At 36.9% G+C, this 27,759-nt stretch overlaps 1 protein-coding gene across 4 annotated transcripts in view; it reads right to left on the bottom strand.

Annotated features, from left to right (window-relative positions):
- The window catches only part of BTBD9 (BTB domain containing 9), a 411,236-nt gene that overhangs the window by 362,688 nt on the left and 20,789 nt on the right, over nucleotides 1–27,759 (bottom strand). For all 4 annotated transcript variants that reach the window (XR_009533526.1, XR_009533527.1, XM_060109198.1 and 1 more), the window contains exons 2-4: nucleotides 12,852–13,063; nucleotides 8,888–9,251; nucleotides 7,546–7,810 (exon numbers count right to left, since the gene is read on the bottom strand). Coding sequence is in view for 2 of the 4 variants with exons in the window: in XM_060109198.1 (XP_059965181.1) it covers nucleotides 7,546–7,810; nucleotides 8,888–9,251; nucleotides 12,852–13,036 (814 nt within the window). In the remaining 2 variants the exon portion in view is untranslated. The remainder of the gene's footprint in view (nucleotides 1–7,545; nucleotides 7,811–8,887; nucleotides 9,252–12,851; nucleotides 13,064–27,759) is intronic.

Genomic DNA, 27,759 nt, shown 5'->3' with positions numbered 1-27,759 from the left:
ATTGAGGGGGTGGACTTTGGGAGCAAAGATATATATATTTTTTCCCTTTTTCTCTTTTTGTGAGTGTGTATGTGTAAGCTTCTGTGTGTGATTTTGTCTGTATAGCTTTGCTTTTACCATTTGTTCTAGGGTTCTGTACATCCGTTTTTTTTTTTTTTTTTTTACTTTTTAAAATTTTTTCCTTAATAATTAGTTTTTATTTTTTACTTTAATAACTATTTTATTTTTTTACTTTATTTTATTTTATCTTCTTTATTTCTCTTTCTTTCTTTCTTTCTCTCTCTATCTACCTACCTATCTATCTATCTATCTATCATTTCTCCCTTTTCTTCTGAGCCGTGTGGATGAAAGGTTCTTGGTGCTCCAGCAAGGCATCAGGGCTGTGCCTCTGAGGTGGGAGAGTCAATTTCAGGACACTGGTCCACAAGAGAACTCCCAACTCCATGTAATATCAAATGGTGAAAATCTCCCAGAGATCTCCATCTCATTGCTGAGACCCACCTTCACTCAACTACCATCAAGCTATAGTGCTGGACACCCTATGCCAAACAACTAGCAAAACAGGAACACAACCTATTCCATTAGCAGAGAGGCTGCCTAAAATCATAATAAGGCCACAGACACCCCAAAACACACCACCAGACGTGGACCTGCCCACCAGAAAGACAAGAGCAGCCTCATCCACCAGAACACAGGCACTAGTCCCCTCCACCAGGAAGCCTACACAACCCACTGAACCAACCTTAGCCACTGCGGACAGACATCAAAAACAATGGGGGGGGCTTCCCTGGTGGCGCAGTGGTTGAGAGTCCGCCTGCCGATGCAGGGGACACGGGTTCGTGCCCCGATCCCGGAAGATCCCACATGCCGCGGAGCGGCTGGGCCCGCGAGCCATGGCTGCGGAGCCTGTGTGTCCGGAGCCTGTGCTCCGCAACAGGAGAGGCCACAGCAGTGAGAGGCCCGCGTACAGAAAAAAAAAAAAAAAAAAAAAAAACAATGGGAACTACGAACCTGCAGCCTGAGAAAAGAAGACCCCAAACACAGTAAGTTAAGCAAAATGAGAAGACAGAAAAACACACAGCAGATGAAGGAGCAAGGTAAACACCCACCAGACCTAACAAATGAAGAGGAAATAGGCAGTCTACCTGAAAAAGAATTCAGAATAATGATAGTAAAGATGATACAAAATCTTGGAAATAGAATAGAGGAAATACAAGGAATGTTTAACAATGACCTAGAAGAACTAAAGAGCAAACAAACAATGATGAACAACACAATAAATGAAATTAAAAATTCTCTAGAAGGAACCAACAGCAGGATAACTGAGGCAGAAGAACAGATAAGGGACCTGGAAGATAAAATAGTGGAAATAACTACTGCAGTGCAGAATAAAGAAAAAAGAATGAAAAGAACTGAGGACAGTCTCAGAGACCTCTGGGACAACATTAAACGCACCAACATGTGAATTGTAGGGATCCCAGGAGAAGAAGAGAAAAAGAAAGGGACTGAGAAAATATTTGAAGAGATTATAGTTGAAAACTTCCCTAATATGGGAAAGGAAATAATTAACCAAGTCCAGGAAGCACAGAGAGTGCCATACAGGATAAATCCAAGGAGAAACATGCCAAGACACATATTAATCGAACTATCAAAAATTAAATACAAAGAAACAATATTAAAAGCAGCAGGGGAAAAACAACAAATAACACACAAGGGAACCCCCACAAGGTTAACAGCTGATCTTTCAGCAGAAACTGTGCAAGCCAGAAGGAGTGGCAGGACATATTTAAAGTGATGAAGGAGAAAAACCTACAACCAAGATTACTCTACCCAGCAAGGATCTCATTCAGATTTGATGGAGAAATTAAAACCTTTACACACAAGCAAAAGCTAAGAGAATTCAGCACCACCAAACCAGCTTTACAACAAATGCTACAGGAACTTCTCTAGGCAGGAAACACAAGAGAAGGAAAAGACCTACAATAACAAACCCAAAACAATTAAGAAAATGAGAATAGGAACATACATATCGATAATTACCTTAAATGTAAATGGATTAAATGGTCCAATCAAAAGACACAGGGCCTCCCTGGTGGCGCGGTGGTTGGGGGTCCGCCTGCCGATGCAGGGGATACGGGTTTGTGCCCCGGTCTGGGAGGATCCCATATGCCGCGGAGCGGCTGGGCCCGTGAGCCATGGCCGCTGAGCCTGTGCATCCGGAGCCTGTGCTCCGCAACGGGAGAGGCCACAACAGTGAGAGGCCCGCGTACCACAAAAAAAAAAAAAAAAAAAAAAAAAGACACAGACTGGCTGAATGGATACAAAAACAAGACCCAGATATATGCTGTCTACAAGAGACCCACTTCAGACCTAGGGACACACACTGACTGAAAGTGAGGAGATGGAAAAAGATATTCCATGCAAATGGAAATCAAAAGAAAGATGGAGTAGCAATTCTCATATCAGACAAAATAGACTTTAAAGACTATTACAAGAGACAAACAAGGACACTACATAACGATCAAGGGATTGATCCAAGAAGAAGATATAACAATTGTAAATATTTATGCATCCAACATAGGAGCACCTCAATAAGTAAGGCAAATACTAACAGCCATAAAAGGGGAAATCGACAGTAACACAATCATAGTAGGGGACTTTAACACTCCACTTTCACCAATGGACAGATCATCCAAAATGAAAATAAATAAAGAAACACAAGCTTTAAATGATACATTAAAAAAAGATGGACTTAATTGATATTTATAGGACATTCCATCCAAAATCAACGGAATACACATTCTTCTCAAGTGCTCATGGAACATTCTCCAGGATAGATCATATCTTGGGTCACAAATCAAGCCCTGGTAAATTTAAGAAAATTGAAATTGTATCAAGTATCTTTTCCGACCACAATGCTATGAGACTAGATATCAATTACAGGAAAAAAATCTGTAAAAAATACAAGCACATGGAGGCTAAACAATACACTACCTAATAACCAAGAGATCACTGAAGAAACTAAAGAGGAAATCAAAAAATACCTAGAAACAAATGACAATGAAAACACGATGACTCAAAGCCTATGGGATGCAGCAAAAGCAGTTCTAAGAGGGAAGTTTATAGCAATACAATCCTACCTTAAGAAATAAGAAACATCTCAAATAAACAACCTAACCTTACACCTAAAGCAATTAGAGAAAGAAGAACAAAAAAACCCCAAAGTTAGCAGAAGAAAAGAAATCATAAAGATCAGAGCAGAAATAAATGAAATAGAAACAAGGAAAACAATAGCAAAAATCAATAAAGCTAAAAGCTGGTTCTTTGAGAAGATAAACAAAATTGAAAAACCATTAGTCAGGGCTTCCCTGGTAGTGCACTGGTTGGGAGTCCGCCTGCCAGTGCGGGGGACACGGGTTCAAGCCCTGGTCCAGGAGGATCCCACATGCCGTGGAGCAACTGTGCCCATGGGCCACAACTACTGAGCCTACACTCTAGAGCCCGTGAGCCACAACTACTGAAACCTGTGCGCCTAGAGCCCGTGCTCAACGGGAGAGGCCACTGCAATGCGAAGCCCACGCACCGCAAGGAAGAGTGGCCCCCGCTCGCTGCGGCTAGAGAGGACCCGCGTGCGGCAGCGAAGGCCCAGAGCAGCCAAAGATAAATAAATAAAAATTAAAAAAAAAACACAAAACAAACTATTAGTCAGACTCATCAAGAAAAACAGGGAGAAGACTCAAATCAATAGAATTAGAGGGGCTTCCCTGGTGGCGCAGTGGTTGAGAATCTGCCTGCTAATGCAGGGGACACGGGTTCGAGCCCTGGTCTGGGAAGATCCCACATGCCGTGGAGAAACTAGGCCCATGAGCCACAACTGTTGAGCCTGCGCGTCTGGAGACTGTGCTCCGCAATAAGAGAGGCTGTGATAGTGAGAGGCCCGTGCACCGCGATGAAGAGTGGCCCCCGCTTGCCACAACTAGAGAAAGCCCTTGTACAGAAACGAAGACCCAACACAGCAAAAATAAATTAATTAATTAATAAACTCCTACCCCCAACATTTTCTTAAAAAAAATACAATTAGAAATGAAAAAGGAGAAGCAACAACTGACACTGCAGAAATACAAAGGATCATGAGAGATTACTACAAGCAACTCTATGCCAATAAAATGGACAACCTGGAAGAAATGGACAAATTCTTACAAAGCACAGCCCTTCAAGACTGAACCAGGAAGAAATAGAAAATATGAACAGACCAATTACAAGCAATGAAATTGAAACTGATTTACAGTCTTCCAACAAACAAAAGTCCAGGACCAGAGGGCTTCACAGGTGAATTCTATCAAACATTTAGAGAAGAGCTAACACCCATCCTTCTCAAACTCTTCCAAAAAACTGCAGAGGAAGGAACACTCCCAAACTCATTCTATGAGGCCACCATCACCCTGATACCAAAACCAGACAAAGATACTACAAAAAAAGAAAATCACAGGCCAATATTACTGGTGAGTATATATGCAAAAATCCTCAACAAAATACTAGCAAACAGAATCCAACAACACATTAAAAGGATCATACACCATGACCATGTGGGATTTATCCCAGGGATGCAAGGATTCTTCAATATATGCAAATCCATCAATGTGATACACCATATTAACAAATTGAAGGAGAAAAACCATAGGATAACAGATGCAGAAAAAGCTTTTGAAAAAAGCTTTCAAAAATTTTTGAAAAAATTCAACACCCACTTATGATAAAAACTCTCCAGAAAGTGGGCATAAAGGGAACCCTACCTCAACATAATAAAGGCCATATACAACAAACCCACAGCAAACATCATTCTCAATGGTGAAAACCTGAAAGCAATTCCACTAAGATCAGGAACAAGACAAGGATGTCCACTCTTGCCACTATTATTCAACACAGTTTTGGAAGTCCTAGCCACGGCAATCAGAGAAGAAAAAGAAATAAAAGGAATACAAATTGGAAAAGAAAAAGTAAAACTGTCACTGTTTGCAGCTGACATGATACTAAACATAGAGAATCCTAAAGATGCCACCAGAAAACTACTAGAGCTAATCAATGAATTTGGTAAAGCTGCAGGATACAAAGTTAATGCACAGAAATCTCTTGCATTACTATACATTAATGATGAAAAATGTGAAAGAGAAATTAAGGCAACAGTCCCATTTACCACTGCAACAAAAAGAATAAAATACCTAGGAATAAACCTACCTAAGGAGACAAAAGACCTGTATGCAGAAAACTATAAGACACTGATGAAAGAAATTAAAGATGATACCAACAGATGGAGAGATATACCATGTTCTTGGATTGGAAGAATCAATATTGTGAAAATGACTCTACTACCCAAAGCAATCTACAGATTCAATGCAATCCCTATCAAATTACCAACGGCATTTTTTTCCAAAACTAGAACAAAAAATTTTTTAATTTTTATGGAGACACAAAAGACCCCGAATAGCCAAAGCAGTCTTGAGGGAAAAAAAAACAGAGCTGGAGGAATCAGACTCCCTCACTTCTGACTATACTACAAAGCTACAGTAATCAAGACAATATGGTACTGGCAAAAAAACAGAAACATAGATCAATGGAACAAGATAGAAAGCTCAGAGATAAACCCACGCACCTATGGTCAACTAATCTATGACAAAGGAGGCAAGGATATACAATGGAGAAAGGACAGTCTCTTCAATAAGTGGTGCTGGGAAAACTGTACAGCTACATGTAAAACAATGAAATTAGAACACTCCCTAACACCATACACAAAAATAAACTCAAAATGGATTAGAGACCTAAATGTAAGACTGGACACTATAAAACTCTTAGAGGAAAACATAGGAAGAACACTCTGACATAAATCACAGCAAGATCTTTTTTGATCCACCTTCTAGAGTATCAGAAGTAAAAAGAAAAACAAATGGGACCTAATGAAACTTATAAGCTTTTGCAAAGCAAAGGAAACTACAAGACGAAAAGACAACCCTCAGAATGGGAGAAAATATTTGCAAACGAATTAGTGGACAAAGGATTAATCTCCAAAATATATAAACAGCTCATGCAGCTCAATATTAAAAAAACAAACAACCCAATCAAAAAATGGCCCGAAGACCTAAATAGACATTTCTCCAAAGAAGACATACAGATGGCCAAGAAGCACATGAAAAGCTGCTCAACATCACTAATTATTAGAGAAATGCAAATCAAAACTACAATGAGGTATCACCTCACACCAGTCAGAATGGGCATCATCAGAAAATCTACAAACAACAAATGCTGGAGAGGGTGTTGTGAAAAGGGAACCCTCATGCACTGTTGGTGGGAATGTAAATTGATACAGCCACTATGGAGAACAGTATGGAGGTTCCTTAAAAAAACTAAAAATAGAATTACCATATGACCCAGCAATCCCACTACTGGGCATATACCCAGAGAATACCATAATTCAAAAAGACACATCCACCCCAATGTTCATTGCAGCACTATTTACAATAGGCAGGTCATGGAAGCAACCTAAATGCCCATCAACAGACTAACAGATAAAGAAGATGTGGTACGTGTATACAATGGAGTATTACTCAGCCATAAAACGGAATGAAATTCGGTCATTTGTAGAGACGTGTATGGCTCTAGAGACTCTCATACAGAGTGAAGTCAGTCAGAAAGAGAAAAACAAAAATTGTATATTAATGCATATATTTGGAACCTAGAAAAATGGTACAGATGAACTGGCTTGCAGGGCAGAAATAGAGACACAGATGTAGAGAACAAACATATGGACACCAAGTGGGGAAAGTGGCAGGGGGGGTGTGTGTGTGTGATGAATTGGGAGATTGGAATTGACATATATACACTAATATGTATAAAATGGATAACTAATAAGAACCTGCTGTATAAAAAAATAAATAAAATAAAATTTAAAAATTTTAAAAAAAGGATTGTATTATCTTCACTTAACATAAATAAATAAATAAATAGGAAAAAAATAATGGGTTTTTATCTCAAAGGGTTATTGTGAGAATTAAATCATCATGTAGGACTGTTACTGATATATATATGCACTTCATAAGCGTTCATTGCTATTATTTTTATTAATAAGAAAAATACCATATAAGTATTGGAAATGCTATGCAAGTGTTACCCATTATTATTGTTATTTAGAATCTCCATGTTCATGGCACCTAAAATAATAATAAGTATACAGCATGTACTCAGTACTGATTTGATGGAGGAAAGGAGGAAAGGTCTTAACATGAGAAAGTATCTAACTTTTGCCATTCTAGGGAGCGGCTGGAGAAATTTGTCCAGAAATGGCAAGAAATACCTATTTTGTGGTCTACAGAGGCTAAGCAATCTCAGGAGGAATTAGCAGGAGAAGGAGTCGGAAAGGCATTCCACAGGAAGCAGAGTTCTATGTTCTCAGATTGACACATACCATGTTTACCTGAACTACAGTTTTGTAGCTGAGCCTGTCACACATGCAAACAAAACTTCTTGGTGAGATTAGCATAAATAGGTACTTACTGAGCATGCCTCTATAATTGAGGTCCATGTCCCGGCTCTCTGATCGAACTTTAATAGCATCCAGAATGGCATCAGGAGACAATAGTCCCGAAGGCCTCACGACATTCAGAAGTTCAGTGAGGCTCATCAGAGGCAAACGGACAGCCTGCATGATTTCAGCATGATTCTCCTTTGAATTATGCTTACACCAGTTTAACAAGGCTAGGAAGATATCTTTTTCAGGAGCTGCAAATGAATCTCTTAATACGATGTTTAAAAGTGCTGTCTGAAAAGGATAAAAAGGAAAAATTCCAGTTATTATGGAGCTCAACCATGTGCATGATCAATCAGTAAAACTTTACTGAACTGCAAGTATCACTTATATTTAAGCATTTAACTCTTCTTGACCATCTTCTTTCCTTATTCTTTGTGCCATGTACTCTCTTGCCCATTATGGCTGTGTGAATAGCCGTAGGCATCTTGTACCTAGTCTTTCCAGCACATTTGCACCCATCTTTAATAAAATAACAAGAAAAACAGCAGTGTGAGACGCTGTCATTCCACACAGGTTCTTCAGCAGAGTTTGCATTTATGAGCCGGTAAGATGCATCTAGCATTTAAAATTCAAACCTTTTGTTCCACAGTATTACTGCACCACCGCACTTTTGGTTTTCAGATTTCTAAACTGACTGCCAGCAACACTGTGCAACCCTACAAGATCCTTGCCTTTGAAAATTAACTAGGACAATAAAAATCACAGTTACACTCAAATCAAGACTTGTAGCTTTTCAAAGAGGTTTTCACATTCAAAGAAGTCAGGTCCTAGGAGGAACACAGAAAGGGAAAGGAAAGACAATCACCAGGGTTGAGAGGAAGATTTGGGAAAAACAGTTTTATTCTAGCTATTATATGGTATAAAACACTGTACAATAGTGAATTCTGGGCCAGAAAATAAAAAACAACAATGACTTAAAGACATCCAATGAAACATCAGATCTTCTTTATGAATTTTCCCCCTCAATAAGGAATTATTAGTAACACTCTGTCAGAGAAATACAAAACCAAAAAACAGTATGCAACACCACAAAGGAGCCTATTTGACGCCATCACGTTGAAAACAACCACCAGCAGCACAGTCTCTTTTGCATACAGAAATTATCTGAAGAACCTTAAAAGAAAAGAGCAGCAATCTGCCTCTCTCTTATATGATCTAGAGTCTCAGTAGCCAGAGGCAGGTGGCTAGACAACCTCTTCCACACTAATGGTTTTTATGTTTTTATTCTTAGTCCACTGCCATATTTCTAACTTACAGATATAAATAAAACAGTGCATGCCTGTAAATTACTTGTAGACAGTGACACACCTTAGAAAGGGAGAGGAAGCCTTCGCTTGAGAGCACCTCCTGAGCATTTCTGTCCATAAACATGCAGCACATGGAAGTTAACTTGGGAAGGGAGTAGAGACTGGCAACATCAAAAGTCATACAGACATTCTGAATGTTAAGTATGGTGCAGAGGTACTCAGAGGTAGAATCCTCCAGCTCTGGAAATCCATATTTATGAGCCAGGCTCAAAAAGTCCAGCAGCACCTCCTCCTTCTCATCTGTCAGCGTCGCCCGCCCAGTGTAGATGTATTTAAGTAGCATTGTGAATGCTTCTGCAGTGGTGTCTTGGAGAGGGATTTCGGCTTCAGGCTGAGATTCTCGCATTCCACCATATAGTAATGCTCTGCACATCAGAGAAGAAACGCATGAGAAAAACTTCAATAGGATTTGCTACAAAATTATGAAATAAAGGTTATCAACATTATAAAAAACATACATGTGTTTAATGACACAAAGATTCAGGTGAAGAAATGCATAGTGATAACTTAAAATAGTTCTCTAAAGAAAGACATAATTTAAAAACTATTTTGAATTAATTCTATAAATTGAACTAACAAATAATCCTGAGAGCTCAAGATACATAATAGACATTCATTAATTAGAAAGATGAAAGTGTTCTTTTGAGAGGAACAGTGAAATCAATATAAACCTGTTAAAGGTCAAGAAAGTAGTTTAAAAAGTAAAGCTCCAAAGGAAAAGATAATCAGATGAAAACAATTAAACACAATCAGGCGCCATTCTCCCTGTCAGGCTGGCAGAAATTAAAAACCTGTTAATATTCAGCACTGCAGAAACAATGGAAAAACAGGTTTTCTCATGCACTGCTTTGAGAGTATAAATGGGTATCCCTTTTGGGAAAGGAATTTAAGTAATATCTATTCAAATGTAAAATGTGCATACCCTTCAACTCAGTAATCTCACTTTTAGGATAAAGATAAATGTATAAGATAATACAGCAAGATAAAGATAATACAGCAAGATTAAGACAAATGTATAAGAAGATATATTGAAACAATGGAAAAAATCTTAAATGTCCATCAAGAGGCACATAGTTGAAAAAACTATGATATACACATTCTATGCAGCCATTAGAAAGATCAAGGGAGATCAAAATATACTGTCTTGGAAAGATGTCCAGGATATAGTTGGTAAGTCAGGTTGCAGATCCCTATGTGTTGCATGGAAAAGAGTGTATAACACACACATTTGTATGCACACAGGTATGTATGGATATATCTATTTATATTGAGGGGAAATACATATTAAACTGTTAACAGTGGTTGTCTCTAGGGAATAGGATTAGATGGCTGGAAGGGAAGGGTCTTCATTTGTCAGTTTATAAATTAAAAATGAAATTCATGATGGGATTATGGATAATTTAACTTTTCTATTTTGTCTTTCAGTATTTTTCAGATTAAAAAAAATCCCCACAGGGCCTCCCTGGTGGCGCAAGTGGTTGAGAGTCCGCCTGCCAATGCAGGGGATACGGGTTCGTGCCCCGGTCTGGGAGGATCCCATATGCCGCGGAGCGGCTGGGCCCGTGAGCCATGGCCGCTGAGCCTGCGCGTCCGGAGCCTGCGCGTCCGGAGCCTGTGCTCCGCAACGGGGGAGGCCACAACAGTGAGAGGCCCGCATACCGCAAAAAAAAAAAAAAAAAAAAAAAAAAAATCCCCACATTATTGCTTATCTGCTCATCTAAATAATGAAAACTAGACAATGCAGTCAGGTAGTAAATTTACATTTCTACCTCTATTACTCTAGGAGAAATAATATGAACCAATTAAAGTTTCCAATACATCAGGAAAGAAAGTGTGGTCAGAGGAGGACTAGGGAGGAGTGCAGAAAAGGAAGAGTAATGAGTGAGAAAGAAAATGTGTAAAAGTGAGAGCAAGAAAATAATGGGACAAAAAGAGACTCCCGTGCTCCTAAGACTCTCAGAGCAGGACTAGCATGTCAATGTTTCCCTCCATGCTTGCCTAGAACTCCTCCCACCCTCCCCCAGAAAAGCAAGACAGGACATTCTTGCTTGCCTCACAGAAATAGTTGCAACTACCCAGCAAAAGATGCGTGAATATTCTGAGCATACGTCCTCACTGGGTTATAGTATGCCTAAAAACACCTGTGAAGGTTTCCATGAATCCAGAGAGCATTCAATCACAACCTTAAAATTGCTAGATTAAAGGATACCTTCCTGGGGAGATCTTGCCAAGACCTACTCCCACTCCAGTGTGATCCATGGTACTTACCTGGATTCTCGATGCTTTAAAAGTGGTTTTGATGAGGACCCCTAGGAAGCCTAAATATGAACCCCCAACTTGTGGAAGGTTCCCTCCGGTACAGTTAGCTTGTCCTTATCTGGGAACTGATAGGCTCTATGACCACACTCATAAGGTCTCTCCTGACTGCTGACAGTTAACTTTCCTTTGCACATGAACAGTGTCAGCAATGAGAATCAGTCTAAGATTGCATTAGTAATGACTGAGTTTAGCCTGTTGAGCCATCAGATATTGTAAAGGTTCAATACCCACAAAGAGACAGCAAGAACAATAAATGAAGGGAGCATACTCCATTCATTCAATACGATCTTCAGATTTCTAAAAGAACTTGAGTTTCTTTTAAGAATATACTGATCACCTAAAAGATACCCACCTAGAGTTGTCTCAAATTATTTTTGAAAGAGGGAAGATATATAATAGTAACAAATACTAAACATAAGGCTGAAAAGTTCTAAATTAATAAAGAGTGGACTTTTATAAGACACTTTAATATAATGAATGGAAGAATAAAAAGGGAAAGAAGCACAGAAGCGTACAGAGGACAGAGGCTGGTAACAAATAATGACAAGACCAAGGCCAGCTGCCTTGCCTTGATAGGAGCATGTTAGCTAGAACTCTTAATAGACTCCTCTCTTTTCTAAGCCCCTGGCTGTATTTACAGTGGCATTTTATATTTACAAGATGAAACGTTCTAAAAATGTCTATAAAGCACTGTAAGAGTTATAGCTAAACAATAAATATTTCCAAGAAACACACTTTACTACAATATATGTGTGACTCTAAGTTGGTTTTGCTGTCTCGGTTAATTCTGACTGTAAAAATCAGAATGCAGTTTTCACTAGAAGGTAACTGAAATTTTATCCATGCCTTCAGCATCTCAATTTCTCAATATCAAGTTTCACAGGCAAATCCATGATTTTTTGGATATGGACTCTTTGGATCTGTCAAGGATACATTATCAGTCAATAATTCAGTGATGATTCCCTTTTAACTAAGATTAGGTAAAATGTAATTAGACCTCAGTTTAACATTTATAAGCCTGGAAATTAGGGGTCAAAGTAACAAACAATAGCTACGTATACGTACAAGTATGATTTTTACATTAATTAAACACATATTTTGTTTAGTTTTGGCTCTAATATAACTATGAAACTTAGTCTCAGTAAATATTTAAGTTTCCTTTGCTTTGGGGTTGTCAAACTGCATGTCTTAGAGATCTGTTGGGTTACCTACAGGTCCTGGACCTCAGTAGTCTGAAACTAAGATGTATACGTGTTCACTGGCGAGTCCAGAGGTCAGTCTACCCGTACGACAAGAGGCCCATCTGCCAATAAATCAGTTTAAGTTCCATTAGCCATCAACTGTGAGGAGAGGGTGAAGGCAACAAAGACTCAGCCTGAGAAATACTGTTGAGACCCTGAAAAATGGTTGATCGGGTACAGTCTAGCCTAAGAAGCCTCCTAACCCTATGATTCTAAGATGACTCCTGAAAGGAAAAGGTGATTTTCAAAACATAACAAAAAGTTGACAAAGATTAAATTCTTATAGATGTTGAATTGAATGACTGCTAGAATTTACTGTTGTTTTGTTACATATTTTTCACAGAGTGGAAAATACCACTGTTTTCTACAAGTGACTTCAATCTTCAAAAAGTAATATACACTTACCGAAAATATTGGCACCTTGCTGCTAAAATTACCCTGTGGGCAGGAAAACGTTTCTTTTCCACAACAAATGTGACGTCGCCATATTCTTCCCCAATCAACAAGGCACCAATATGTTCAGACAAAATGTGCACATGATCAATTTCCCCCACTGCAGTAAAGGGGCGAAGAGGGTGGCTGTTACTCATCTTCTAGAACAGATGATAGGCGTTGATCTATTATATAAAGAAGGGATGAGAGTTAGTGAGGAGAGGGGAGTACACTTCAAAAATCACATACCATAAACACAGATAAGTAAAAATGTATATCTAAAAAAATCACAAAAGAGAGCAATTTCATCATCATTGGTATCTATATTAACCCATCTATTCTGGGAAGCAATTCAGCCTACTTCCATTAACTCCACTATTCTCACTGCCTTATCACACTAAAAGTCAGGATCTTCAAACACTAACTAACAGCACTTGGAACCATCACAATCTAGAAAACTGTGTTCAAACTACAAGTTCCTTATTTCTCAGTATCTCAGGAAAAGGAAAATCAACAACCAGAAGAGTTCCTCTTTTAGCACAGATATATTTACTAAGGTGGGTATAACTAACTAGACCCAGTGGAAAACTTGTTCAGGCATAGATCTAGGCCTAAATCACAAACAGAATAAACCAAATCATAAGATTTCAAATGATTACAGAGGTTTTGGTCTGAAACCCTCTTAAATATTTTATAAAAAATTATAATCTTCTTAAGTCACAGAAAAATAACTTGACATTTATTAATAGGAGCTTATAGTAAGCATCCTAACCTCCCTCAAAAAAAGAATAACTCCAATATTTTTCTGAAGACTAACTTCTAGTCCAAACTTGCACCCATGATAATCAGGTAGCCTGTGTTTACCAGAACATCATTATATTTAATCTCACTTCCTTGCTTTTGTATGCAATGCCTTTCTACAAATGTAACTGAAAATCAAAGGGCTAAAACTTGATTAACAGCTTTATGTATTAGAAAGGGGAGTTATTTTCTTCAAAAGCTAAAAATGTTTATATTCTTAAATCTCTACTGTATTTGCAGGTAGTACTTTTCCAGGTGTAAGTAACCCAGCAAGTGGATGAGAGCCCTCACTAGCATGCAGGTGCCTGAAGTGAAGATGTGGCTGACAACTCAGAGGTGAGCCAGCTACCCCTCTGTTGCACCAGAAACTAGAAGAAATGAGCCAGATATGCTCTCTCCACTAGACCTCCACATTTTCTTTTTTTTTTTTAATTTTAGAATTTTATTTTCTTATACAGCAGGTTCTTATTAGTTATCCATTTTATACATATTAGTGTATATATGTCAATCCCAATCTCCCAAGACCCCCACACCTCTTGAACTCTCCACTTGTACCAGGATTAAAAATTAAGCCACTCCTAATCTTTAAACTTCCACATCCAGGTCCATTATCAACAAGGTATGTGAGAAACTGTCGTTATCCCCCGAGACTGCAGTGGAAGATCCTCACAGTCCAGTTTCCCCAGTTACTTGTTACTCCATGCCCGCCCCCAGCTGAGGAAGCAACAGCAAGGAATGCGATGTAGAGGAACATGGAGGATGAGTTAGGCAAGGAGACACCCACCCCAGGTAAGTAGACAAGCTCCTGGCTCCCTATAGTAGGAACATCAGAGGGCTAGCAGCATACTCCCCTCATTCTCAAGGCAAATCCCTCTCCTTCAACTGCCAACTGCATTCAAAAGCCCTAAAAACTGAATAATCTCCAGTCACTTGTGTGTGAAAGACCAAATTCAGCTTAAGAGGATCCATTTAGGAGTGTCAGCAGATCATGTGAAATTCAATCATCTAACATGTGACACAAGAGTCTAACACAGAAGTTGGCAAACTTTCTGCAAAGGGTCAGATAGTAAATATTTTAGGTTTTGCAGGCTATACAGCCTCTGTCACAACCATTCAACTCTGTCACTGGGAGCCTAAAAGCAGCTAGAGACAATAAGTAAATTAATGAGCATGGCTTTGTTCCAATAAAACTATTTACAGAAAAGGACCGGATTTAACCCTCAGGATATAGTTTGCCATCCCTGCTCTAACAAATGATCAAGGACTGACTGTACTCTAGGGCAAAGGATAAGACTGCTTTTGCTTTTTGTTTTGGTTTCTGGCTGGGTTATCCAAATGATGTTCAAAAGAACATGGTCATTTCCTATATCAGACATGAAATTCTGAAAGCTACTGGTACCTGATTTCAAAATCCCATTTTCGTTCAACATGAACTCTCATTATCACTATCCAATAGTTCAATGATAGTGCATGACTCTAAACAAAATAGATGCTTTCCCTAGCTGAAAGGACGCCACACATACATCCACTGAATATGTTCTCTGGTATCATATTATCTTAAAATTTTATCTAGGTCATGAGTGAGACTCAAATGATGAACTAATAACTCTTGATGGACAATGATAGATTTTTGGTTAACTAGCTCAAAGGTAAATTTATAATTCTTCAACTGATACATAATAAACTTTAATACTACGTATATAAATATCTATCTTAAGTTCTCCAGATCTGAACTTCTTAACACATACAATTTCATTTTGCTAAGTTTACATTCTAATTATGCTTTTCCAACTGGAGACATAAAGCAAATATTTCCAGGTATAGAAAACAGACACTTAGTATGGAATCAACACAATCTCTATTGGCATACAGAAATAATTTTAGTTAGACCAGTGATTCTCAATGAGCTTGCCACACATTGGAATCATATGGGGAGCTTAAAAAAGGAAAAAAGATGCTTGAGCCCCACCCACCAGAAATTCTGATTTAATTGGTCTGGAATGTAGAATCCCTATTCTGAAGCCATTCTTATGAGCAGCCTACAAAATAGCCACTGATTTAGACTCTGCTGTTTTAGGTTCACATCCCTTCTCAGGTGCATAAATATACAAAATATCTGCTAAGAAAATTTATTTAGGATATGATTCCATTTTTAATCTTACTGCAAAGAGGCAAATGATGCTAACAAAGTTACCAATGCTACACATCCACTTGCATTTAAAAAAGCATGTTTTAGAGACTACACATCAATAAAATTAATAATTAATTACTTTAATTAATAATAACTTTAATAATAATCAAAGTTAACATTTTAAACCATCAAGTTTAATTTGATAAATAAAACTGAGAAAAAAATTAAAGCTCATGGAGTAAAACTGTTTACTGACATGTTTCTTATGCTTTCATATTTATTATTCTGCTACTAACGACATACGTGGTCTTTGACAAATGTTCTAACTTCCATGAGATTATTTCCATACCTGTAATGACAAAGTTATAGTACATTTTTTAAAGTTATATCTTAAAACTCTGCCACTGCCTTTTAATACCACTGTTTTGTCCTGTCATATGAAATGGACTCACATAACTCAGCAAATGTCTGGACTCATGACTGTAATTTATTACACAAAAGCATCAAAGGAAGATCAGCAAAGGTTTTGAAAAAGCACATGGGGCAAAGTCTGGGAGAAACCAGACACAAGCTTTCAAGACTCCTCCCCTGGGCTTCCCTGGTGGCGCAGTGGTTGAGAGTCCGCCTGCCGATGCAGGGGACACGGGTTCGTGCCCCCGTCCGGGAAGATACCACATACTGCGGAGTGGCTGGGCCCGTGAACCACGGCCGCTGAGCCTGCGCGTCTGGAGCCTGTGCTCTGCAACGGGAGAGGCCACAACAGTGAGAGGCCCGCGTACTGCAAAAAAAAAAAAAAAAAAAAAAAAAAAGAAAGACTCCTCTCCCAATTGAGTTACATCGAACGTGCTAAATTCCCCCAGGAAGCTGTGAAAGCACGTTGCCAACCAGGAAGCTTTTTAGAGACTCAATACCCAGGGTGTTTAGTGAGGGCTGTTCACATAGATAGGACTGAAGACACAGAGCCTAAAAACCTATCCAATACACTTATTTAATCTTAGATTTGGATAGGAGAAAGGGATACTAAGAAAATAACCTACCCCACCTGCCTAAATGTATTCCTAACCCCTGACCTCCTAATATACCAGATCCAAACAGTTTCATGGACAGGTTTCTTCAAAACTTCAAGGATCAGATAATTAGAATGTTATTTAAACTATTCCTGTGCATATGAGAAGTTTTTTACTTCTTCCTATGAAGCCAGTATAAGCCTGACACGAAGATGTGACCACATTCAGACACTCAAAAATCAGTATACGTGAAAAAAAAAAGCCTGTGTATAATATTGGAAAACAGAATTAAGCAGAAGGATTCATGACAAAGTTGGTCAATTCCAAGAAAGAAGTTTGAATATTAGGAAAAATAACTATCATCAAATTAAAAGGTTAAAGGAGAAAAAAATCATATAATTAGCTCAATAAAAGCTAAAATTCCTTTTATTTTAAAAGTTTTAATTGAATAGGAATAAAAGAATACTTTCTAAAATTTATAGACACATACACAGCCTAACTACAACAGATATAAGCATCTAGTTAATAATAAAACAGTAGAAACATCTCTAGAAAGTTCAGAAATAAGATAAGGATGTCTATTCATCACTATTAACATTTTTCAGGAACAAAAGACAATACAATTAAGAAAACCAAGTTAAAGGTAAATGGCTTAGGAAACAAACAGGCAAAATAATCACTATTTGCTGATAATCTCATTGCCCACATGAAAAATCCATGAGAATCAACTGAAAAAATATGAGAAGATAAGGAAGGTTCACTAAGGTGACCACATAAAATTATTACAGTTGACCCTTGAACATGGGTTTGAACTGCAGAGTCCACTTATACTCGGATTTTTTCAATAGTAAATGCTACAGTATTACACGATCCACAACTGTGGATCCTCACATGCGGAGGAAATGCGGATACAGAGGAACCTCAGACACGGAAGGCCGACTATTACATTCAAATTTTCAACTGTGCGGAGGGTAGGCCCCCCAACCATTGAGTTGTTCAAGGGTCAACTGTATATGAAAATATATAGTATCCTTTCATGCCCAAAACAACCAGCTAGAAAATATGAGGGAAATGACCTGAAATCTATCATTGCAAAACATAAGCAATACCTAGGAATAAACTCAGAGAACATGTAAAGCAAGTTATAAAACTCTTCTGAGGGACTTAAAAAAAACAAATGAAGAGACATACGCTGTTTGGAGATGCTGTAAAGAGATCAATCATCTCTAAATCTGTGAAAAAAGCATATTTGGTATTTTATTGTACTTTATATTGTGAACAAAAATAATACATTAGGGACTTGGGTCATGTTCCAGTGGCTAAGGCTCTGCACTCCCAATGCAGGGGGACCGGGGTCCATCCCTGGTCAGGGAACTAGATCCCACATGACACAACTAAAAGTTCCCATGCCACAACTAAATATCCTGCATGTGGCAACAAAGATCCCGCATGCCACAACTAAGACCCGGTGCAGCCAAATAAATAAATAAATAAATAAATATTTAAAAAAAAAACAAAAACAAAAACAAAAAACAATGTTTTAGCAACAGAAAGCAAAATTCAACAAAACATTCTTGGTAGGGATACACAGTTAAAAACATTTGACAAATGGGCACACATATTAGAATACTGAGAAGGAAAAATGAGAATTTTATATTTACCGAGAAGTTTGTAAAGCTGAGAGACACAGTTCTAATTAACACAGGAATTAAAAGTAACCCTGAAGAGAATCACAACAGAGTTTTTAAAGTAAATTGGGGTAAAGAAGTTCATCTGAAAGAATAAATATGTGATTTCATATATATTCTAAAAAAGAAGAACAATGAGAAGAGGCCAGTTTACTGGATGAGAAAGCAAATCATAAATTAGAATTAAAACAATGTTATATTAGAGAGATATATCACTGAAACATATTAGTCCAGAAAAAAACCCAAGTATACACAAGAATTCAGTATAGTATATATAAATGTAGCATTTCAATTCAGTGGGAGAAAATATGAATTTTTTCAATAAAAAATGTTGGCTGGCCGTTCTGAAAAAAGTAAGCTGGATATTCATACAAGAGCACAAAAATAAATACACAAGAATGTCAACTTCAGCACTTTCTGTAACAGTAAAAAGTCGAAAAAACTTCAAGGTCCATTTAATGGGAATTGGATAAACAAATAATGGTAAGCCTCTACAATGGAATATTATACAATGATTTTAAAAGAATAAAGTTAAATACTTTGACATTGAAAAAAATTTTAAATATATGTATTTACATGCAAAAAGGCAAGCTGAAAAACAATATTATAATAAAATGTTATTTTGTTAAATACATAGAAAGCAAACACCAAATTGTTAACAAATGTTAACCCAATGGATTAGGGCTGTGGGAAAAATTTTACATAGTGTACTACATATTCCTGTAATGTTTAAAATTTTTATAACAAGAATGTTTTATTGTAATAAAACTATACACAAATATTTCAATAACTTTGGCCACTAAAATTACAAATTAAATTAGTTTTTGAATGAGACAGCAAGTGTTTTAATTTGCCACATCCAGTAGTAACCTGATTTAGTGACTAAGACAGAACGGTAAGCAGAAGGACTATATATTACATCCACAGTTAAAAATTAATTAACAACTTGAAGTCAAGGACACAAAGTTCATTACACTAAGACAGGCAAAAAGTAATAAATATCAGATACCTGGGTAGCATGGCCTACTAGGACAGTCTATCTGATACATCCCAACTAAAGATCCTCACCTTACGAGATTTTCAGTATGACTTTTTCTAAATTTACAGGAGATTTTCTCAGATGCAAACAAAGTGCTCTGAGATTTGCTCCTGTTGACAGTTCCAGAGTCTAAACTTGCTGACATTCACAGGATAGGGCAAGGGTAATCTATTTATTCAAGCTGCTCCTTCAAGGTAAGAGGAAAGAGAAGGGTAGGAAGGCAGGGGGAGCAGGGACTTACTGTGAGAGAGGAAATGGTACCGTTCATGATACCATATACAATTATTAGTTGAGGGTTCTGAGACTTCCTATGAATTTATTTACCAGGGATGGTGGTACAGAAACTATACTTTTTTGTGTGGTTGGTTAACTCTCCTGGGTTCAAATGCATCAGAAAAAAAATTAAAAAGACTAAAGCCACAGTACTAAAATTCTCAGGGTTATTGACTATTTACTCTGCTATAAGAAACCCACACCCATTTGTTCTAACCAAAATAGTAAACAATGTCCATCAATAAAGTGAGAATGCTGTATGTAGTTCACAATGTTGTAATGCTATAATTGCCTCTTATTCAAAAATCCAAGCTGACCTAAATATCAATTTCTTTACTTAAAGCTCACTTCCAGCAGAGCTGTTTACAAACTTTTCTTTAACAAGAGCTTACTATATTTTTTAGAATTAAAGTTTACTCTCCAGAGCTTAATCAGGAAATAGACAAAAGGCAAAGTTCCATCAGGTGGGGATGTGAAAGAGTCCTTGAATGCTGTATAAATCTCCCCTGGGAAACCCTCTCCACCACCCCCATATTTCCTGACTGAAAGAACTTTATGGGAAAAAAGACCTTCTGCTCTTTAATTGCAAAATATAAATGATCTTTCTCTTGAGGAAAGAGATGGCATTTATAAGCATATGGTTTAGCAATTTCTTTCTGCTCTTAGTACCCATGTGGTGTGTAATTTGAAGTAGTAATCCTTAAACTTTAAATTAATATCGCTTGGGGAAATAAATGATGTCCTGTCTGTACCTTAAACACTCACAAAAAATCACATTCTGCTTTCTCATTGGAAGGATGACTCACTTCTTTTGATATATACTCTACCCTTGTCATCCAAAAGTCTGAATAAACAGGTGTAGACTGACCATACTAGCAGGTGTAACCTTGATTCTGATATTTTGCAAATCCAATTCTAAACCTTGCAGAAGAGTAGCATCACCAGGCAGTAAAGTGCTATGGTAAGAAGAGCTCCTGGGCATTTTCTGGTCTTGGGATTCCTGAAATCCCTTTTCTCTGGGAAAGATTAAATGATTTCTAACATCCAGTCCAGCTCCAAATTCTTGTCATTCTATGATTTTATATGTTTGTAAACAAATGTTTATAGATATACTCAACTTGGAACACTAAGGAATTGTACCATAAAAATACTTGATGAGATTATTTTATGAAGACTGTATGTAACTCCATTTACCAATTACCACATTGATTCTCCACTTCTTGGCCAAAGGACAAAGTAGTTTCTGAATCTATATATAATTCATTCAATAAGAGATTTATTGAGCTCTCTCTACAATACATGCCCAGTGCTAGGTGACTGAAACACAAAGATTAGTGAAAGATAAAGTTGCTCACTGACCACTGAGGGAGGTAGGGCTAGATGACAAATAATGTCAACTCTAGAACTAGCAGGCCATGATTTTATGATTTGTAGAAAGTCAAATACAGTAATCTTCCATAAGTACCATACCAAAACAACTACAAAAAATTATCTGTTATACTCTTGTGTCAGAATAAGAGTTAATATTCAAATAATTAGCAAATTGCTCTCTAAAATGGGGTACTCACATCCTAGGGAGAGTTGAATACAAATCATAGGAATTTGCGAAGAGAATCTTAATACTTATATTGATATATATTTTTAACCTAGCAAAATGAGAAAAAAGGCAGTGTCCTCCTTTGTTCAAGGGAAATATCAGGTTTACCTGGGCCTGCTTACTTGAATTTACCAAAGGTTATATAGTTTAAATTATTGCTCACAAAATGACAAGTGAATTTAAAAAGTTTCCTGCAAGGAAACCACTGATTGAAGATAATGTAACATTGCCAACACAAGCAGACAACAAGAAAATGGCCATTATGACAACTCTACCCCTAGTAATCTGATTTTACAAGAAGGTGACCCCTCCCCAAATAAGTCCTAGAGATCTAATACACAGTATAGTGACTATAGACAACAGTACTGTATTATAATCAAACTTGCTAAGAGACTAGAACTTGATTATTCCAACTACTAAAAAGAAATAATTCTCTAACATGATAGAGGTCCTAATTATTGTACAATGGCAATGACATTATAACATGTAAATGTAGCAAATTAACATGCTGTACACCTTGAATTTACAGTTATATGTCAAATATATCTCAGTAAAAAATTGACCCCCAAATTTGAAATTATCAAGGTCATTTGAAACATACACTATTATTAACAATGAACCTCCATATTAAAGGCATTAAATGACTTAAGACTATAGTAGGGAGCTACAGTAATCAAAACAGTACAGTACTGGCACAAAAATAGAAATATAGATCAATGAAACAGGATAGAAAGCCCAGAAATAAACCCACGCACCTATGGTCAATTAATCTACGACACAGGAAGCAAAACTATACAACAAAGACAGTCCCTTCAATAAGTGGTTCTGAGAAAATTGGACAGCTACCTGTAAAAGAATGGAATTAGAACATTCTCTAACACCATACACAAAAATATACTCAAAATGGATCAAAGACCTAAATGTAAGGCCAGACACTATAAAACTCTTAGAGGAAAACACAGACAGAACACTCTTTGACATAAATCGCACCAATATCTTTTTTGATCCACCTCCTAGAGTAATGAAAATAAAAACAAAAATAAACAAATGGGACCTAATGAAACTTAAAAGCTTTTGCACAGCAAAGGAAACCATAAAAAAAATAAGACAACCTACAGAATAGGAGAAAATATTTGCAAATGAAGCAACTGGCAAGGGATTAATCCCCAAAATACACAAACAGCTCATGCAGCTCTATGTGAAAAAAACAGCTCAATCCAAAAATGGGCAGAAGACCTAAGGAGACATTTCTCCAAAGAAGACATACAGATGGCCAAAAAGCACAAGAAAAGATGCTCAACATCACTAATTATCAGAGAAATGCAAATCAAAACTACAATCAGAATGGCCATAATCAAAAAGTCGACAAACAATAAATGCTGGAGAGGGTGTGGAGAAAAGGGAACCCTCCTACACTGTTGGTGGGAATGTAAATTGGTACAACCACTATGGAGAGCAGTATGGAGGTTCCTTAAAAAACTAAAAATAGAACTATTATATGATCCAGCAATCCCACTCCTGGGCATGTATCTGGAGAAAACCGTACTTCAAAAAGATACATGCACCCCAATGTTCACTGCAGCACTATTTACAATAACCAAGACATGGAAGAAACCTAAATGTCCATCAACAGAGAAATGGATAAAGAAGATGTGGTACATACATATTGTACAATGGAATATTACTCAGCCTTAAAAAAAAGACGGAAATAATGCCATGTGCAGCAACATGGATGGACCTAGAGATTATCATACTAAGTGAAGTAAGTCAGACAGTGAAAGACAAATATATGATATCACTCATATGTGGAATCTAATCTTTAAAAAAATGATACAAATGAGCTTATTTACAAAACAGAAACAGACTCAGATTTTGAAAATAAACACGGTTATCAAAGGGGAAACGTGGGGGTGGGGAAAAATTAGGAGCTTGGGATTAATATACACACACTACTATATATAAAATAGATAACCAACAAGGACCTACTGTATAGCACAGGGAACGCTACTCAATATTCTGTAATAACCTATATGGGTAAAGAATCTGAAAGAGAATGAATATATGTATATGTAAAATTAAAGCACTTTGCTGTACACCTGAAACTAACACAACATTGTAAATCAACTATACTCCTATAAAAAAATTTTTTAAGGCAGAAGCTTAAAACAAAGTAACAATCTAGTAGCAAATTAACCATTTTGCAATAGGGACACAGAAAGTACTTCTCACCTAATAATAATGGTTACTATTATTGAGGACTTAATTATAAGCTAGGCAGAGTCCTAAGCATTTTACACACACCACCTTACCTAAAATTCAAACAAGTGGATTAGGTAGGTACTTTTTTTTATCCTATTTAACAAATAGGAAATTGAGGGACAGATAAGATTAGGCAACTAGTCCAAGGACACAGACAATAAATAGCAGATTTAAACCAATGTCTGTCAAGGTCCCGAACTTATAAGAGCTACGCTGTAGTGATATGGAAGAAGTCAGAAATGAGTCTCACTCTGACTCCTAGACCTGCCAACTAGCTCCTCACACCAGCAGTTTTCAAACTTTTTTTTAAACACCCTATTCAGACCCGGTAAATATGCCATGGGTGATAAAAAAGGAGGTGTCACTTTTCAATCCAACTTTTGGAGATTACATATACATCTGCTTTACTAATATGGGGAGAATAATTCACATTTTAACTACAATGTAGTTAAAACTCTAGTTACTGAAAAATTACAGACCAAGAATATTATTAATACAAATATGCATCAATATACACTATAGGGTTAGCTGAACAACCTGTAACAAATTAAATTGATAATGATAAGGCTAAACAGCAATTTATAATAAGAAAAGAAACAACTGAAAAACACAACCAACTCAACATAACAGTGATATGTATCTTTCCAAAAACATAAAATAATTCTAACTTACGCATGTTCATATGTGGAATAGGAGTTTTGCAATGCTGTGTCAGACTGCTTAGTAGCCAGACTTCTTAGTAGAACACTAAATCAGAATCCTTTATAAACTCTAGTATTATGCAAACATGGATTTATGAATGCCACATCTTACATATTCTTAATGCTTCACTTGTATGGTTATTAGCAAGTTGCCAAAGGATGTATATAAATGAAAGACTATGAGATCACCTGACATTTGCCATTATTTTTTGATCAGGGCCTACCAGTGACCTTGGGCCATCTTTTGAGAAGTGTTCTCCTAGACTAGGCAACGCTCCTGGCTTAGTTTGGCAATGACATCTAATTCTGGGGTGGCTGGGAGAAGCTATTCTATTATTCAATCACAAAATATCTGAGACTCCCAAGGCAAAAACAGCCCAATATATAATTTGTAGTATTATTTTTATTTTCTATTCATTACTTCTTCAGTTTCTCTGGATCCAATCTCTAATTAAAACAATCTTTCCCAAACACCGGCAAACAAACAAAATCGTTCAAATCAGGTATGCTAGAACAAAATAAGTATCAAATGACCCAAGAGAGTTTCATTCTATTATATTTGAAAGTTTCCCCAAATATTGGAGCTTGCTTCTTCTTTCTTCCCTACAGAGTACCTTCTTGAGCTTATGCTTCAGAAAGGGATAAGGTACAGAAACCTATCACCAGATTTTATTAACCCATTTCCCAAAGACCTACGTTATCCAGCCACAACCTTCCTTCAGTCTCTCAGCTCTTGTTTGTGCCACTGTGTAAGTCCCTATAAGTCAACCCTCTATACGATGGGATCACTTTTGTAAATGACAAGTCACAGACTGCAACTCTAAGAATGGCTATCACTTATAGATCTTAGAGTTTATATAACTATCTTTTTTTGGGTTATCAGCCTTACTGGTCCCAAGTCTATTGAAAATTATATGAACTGTACACTGGGAACAGAACAATATATGCCCCAAGAGCCAAAAAAACAATGAAAAAGTCATGATGAGTACAGAGGTTATTAGTTGTAATAATATTTGAAAATGCAGGACAGCCATTTCTTTTTAATTTCTTCAGTGGCAACTTATGGGTCTGTAATATTCTTGCCCAGATTTAAATTATATGATATTTTCCTAATTAATAAAGGTTATTATAGCGTGAACTCCCATTAAAGCAGTGGAATCATCAATTGCAACAATTTAATTTCTTAGTAGCAAAGCTACTGTGAACATTTGCATTATTGTCTGCATAAAGGAAATTGGCTTTTCATTTATAGATGTTATAAAAATGTTCTACTGTGCATACTTTGATGCAGTTTGTTAAACCCTGCTATCTTGGCTATTTTCTGTGAAATTTTAAAAAAGATCAGTTCTGAGAAATTAGTCCACCTAAAATCCTGATTTATAAATTTATTTGTTGCCATTCTAGCATACAATATAAAGGAAATGTTCACAAATTATACTAGTCTTCCTTTTGTTCTTTTTTTCCCCCTATATAATCCCTTCCCTTGGTTTTATGAGCATTGTCTTTATTCCTCCAACATACCATTCTCTACTGCAATGAAAAGAAAGAATAAAACTCAGAGATAATTATCCTCATGTAGTCTAGCACTTAAAGTTCAAACTGAGAGCCACTGGCCCAAATTTATGGCCAAGGCCAAATCTACAGCCAAACCCAAATCTATAGTGTGTATGTAGAATAGGGGATGAACAGCATGTGTCAAGCAAATAACTTTCATTTCAGGAACAAAATCTTAGGCAAAAAGTTCAAGAAGTCCACGTCTCTTAAGATTAGGAAAATGGACTTTGCCTGTAAAACTGTTATCCTTCATGTTCCAAACTTAATCTTACCCCAAATCTTCCATAAACCCCCATGAATATGCAAATATGTGGCCTGCCTATATGTGCACTCTTCCAGTGCACATATAATCTTCACTGACACTGTGGAAGAATAAAATCCATTAAAAAAGAGAATAATGTACATTTTTTTCCTTCTGCTTTAGAACAAAAACTCTAAAGAGTAACGGATGGGCTTTCTGTATTCTGTGCAATAATACCCCCAATATGCTACTGAATAATTGATGAGCTTATGATTAGACTGCTATCCTCAGTTCCAAACAACATTCATGGACCAAATTTAATTCACATCTAATACTGAATTCTATCTCTTTTATCATGATCAAACTATGCATCAAGGCTGATCTCTGTTCCTTAGAATTTCATAAGTTGATTCTTTACCTAAAGTTATCATCTTGATATGTGACCAGCTCAGCTACAGCACCAATTTGGGATGTCACTGACACAAATTCTCATAGCCCATCAAGAAAAGATACCAGGACCATGCCTTTATAAGAGAAACAAGCCTCCAATGCAGACACCTTAGCAATAAATATATTAACACAAGAGGAGGAGATTCCACTTATACTTTATAGTAGACTACATTCTTTATGTTATTTTTAAGAGAAAAACAAACTATAATTAATAAAAATTTTAATGTTATTAAGTTGGAGTCCATTTAGTTTAAATGTCATCACATTATTTGACATAAAATGATCAAATGTAGCAGAAATGCTATAACAGACCAATGCCTGCAGTCTATTTCCTTCTCCAAGCTTATAAAAGAAGAAGCTTATGTTTTACTTGGCCAACAGGGTAGGGTCAGCTGCCGATGAGGAAGATTCATAAAATACTTCCTTTGCTGTGCTGTACCTATGGGGAAATCTAAAGTAACGCATACACCCTGTGGATAAGGAGGGCTTTAAATAATGGAGGGAGGTAGCTTTTTAAGGATATTAAATGAAAGATGTTCCATGTAGACAAGATGGCAAAGGCAGGAGTCTCAGGGCACTATCAGAAAATGTGAAACTGAAAAGGAAGTTTGTTTCAAGTAACAACAGAAAAGAAACAGAAACAAACAGTATGGCAGAACCTTGCACTATATCTTAGTCTAAACTAAGATGCCTCCAAGAGAACACAGAATCAGAAACTGGGAAGTACTCATAGTTCTGCTGGGTAAGATCTGGACAAATCATTTCAAGTCTCTGAGATTCATTTTCTACCTTAGAAAAGGGGTGGAAGGGGTTGGGCCACATTCTATGGTCCCTTCAAGTTCTAAATCTCTATAACTAAATCATATATGTAGGAAAAAAATGATTTCATATTGCTGTTGGAAATATAAATTGGTTCAGCTTTTTAGAGGTTAATTTAGCAGAATCTGTCAAATTTTTAAATATATATTTCCTATAACCCAGTAATTCTGCTTCTAGGATTATTAATTCAGCATTGCTTGTAATAGCAGAAAGTGGGGGGGGGGGGTGGAAAATAAATTACAGTGCATCCATACAACGCAGCAGCCGTTAATAAGAAGGGAATAGATCTGAAAGTTCTGACCTAAGCTCCAAAACACAGTT

The sequence above is a fragment of the Mesoplodon densirostris genome, chromosome 10 (assembly GCF_025265405.1).
Source record: "Mesoplodon densirostris isolate mMesDen1 chromosome 10, mMesDen1 primary haplotype, whole genome shotgun sequence".
Lineage (NCBI taxonomy): Eukaryota > Metazoa > Chordata > Mammalia > Artiodactyla > Ziphiidae > Mesoplodon > Mesoplodon densirostris.
This window is presented reverse-complemented; position numbering and strand designations above follow the sequence as displayed.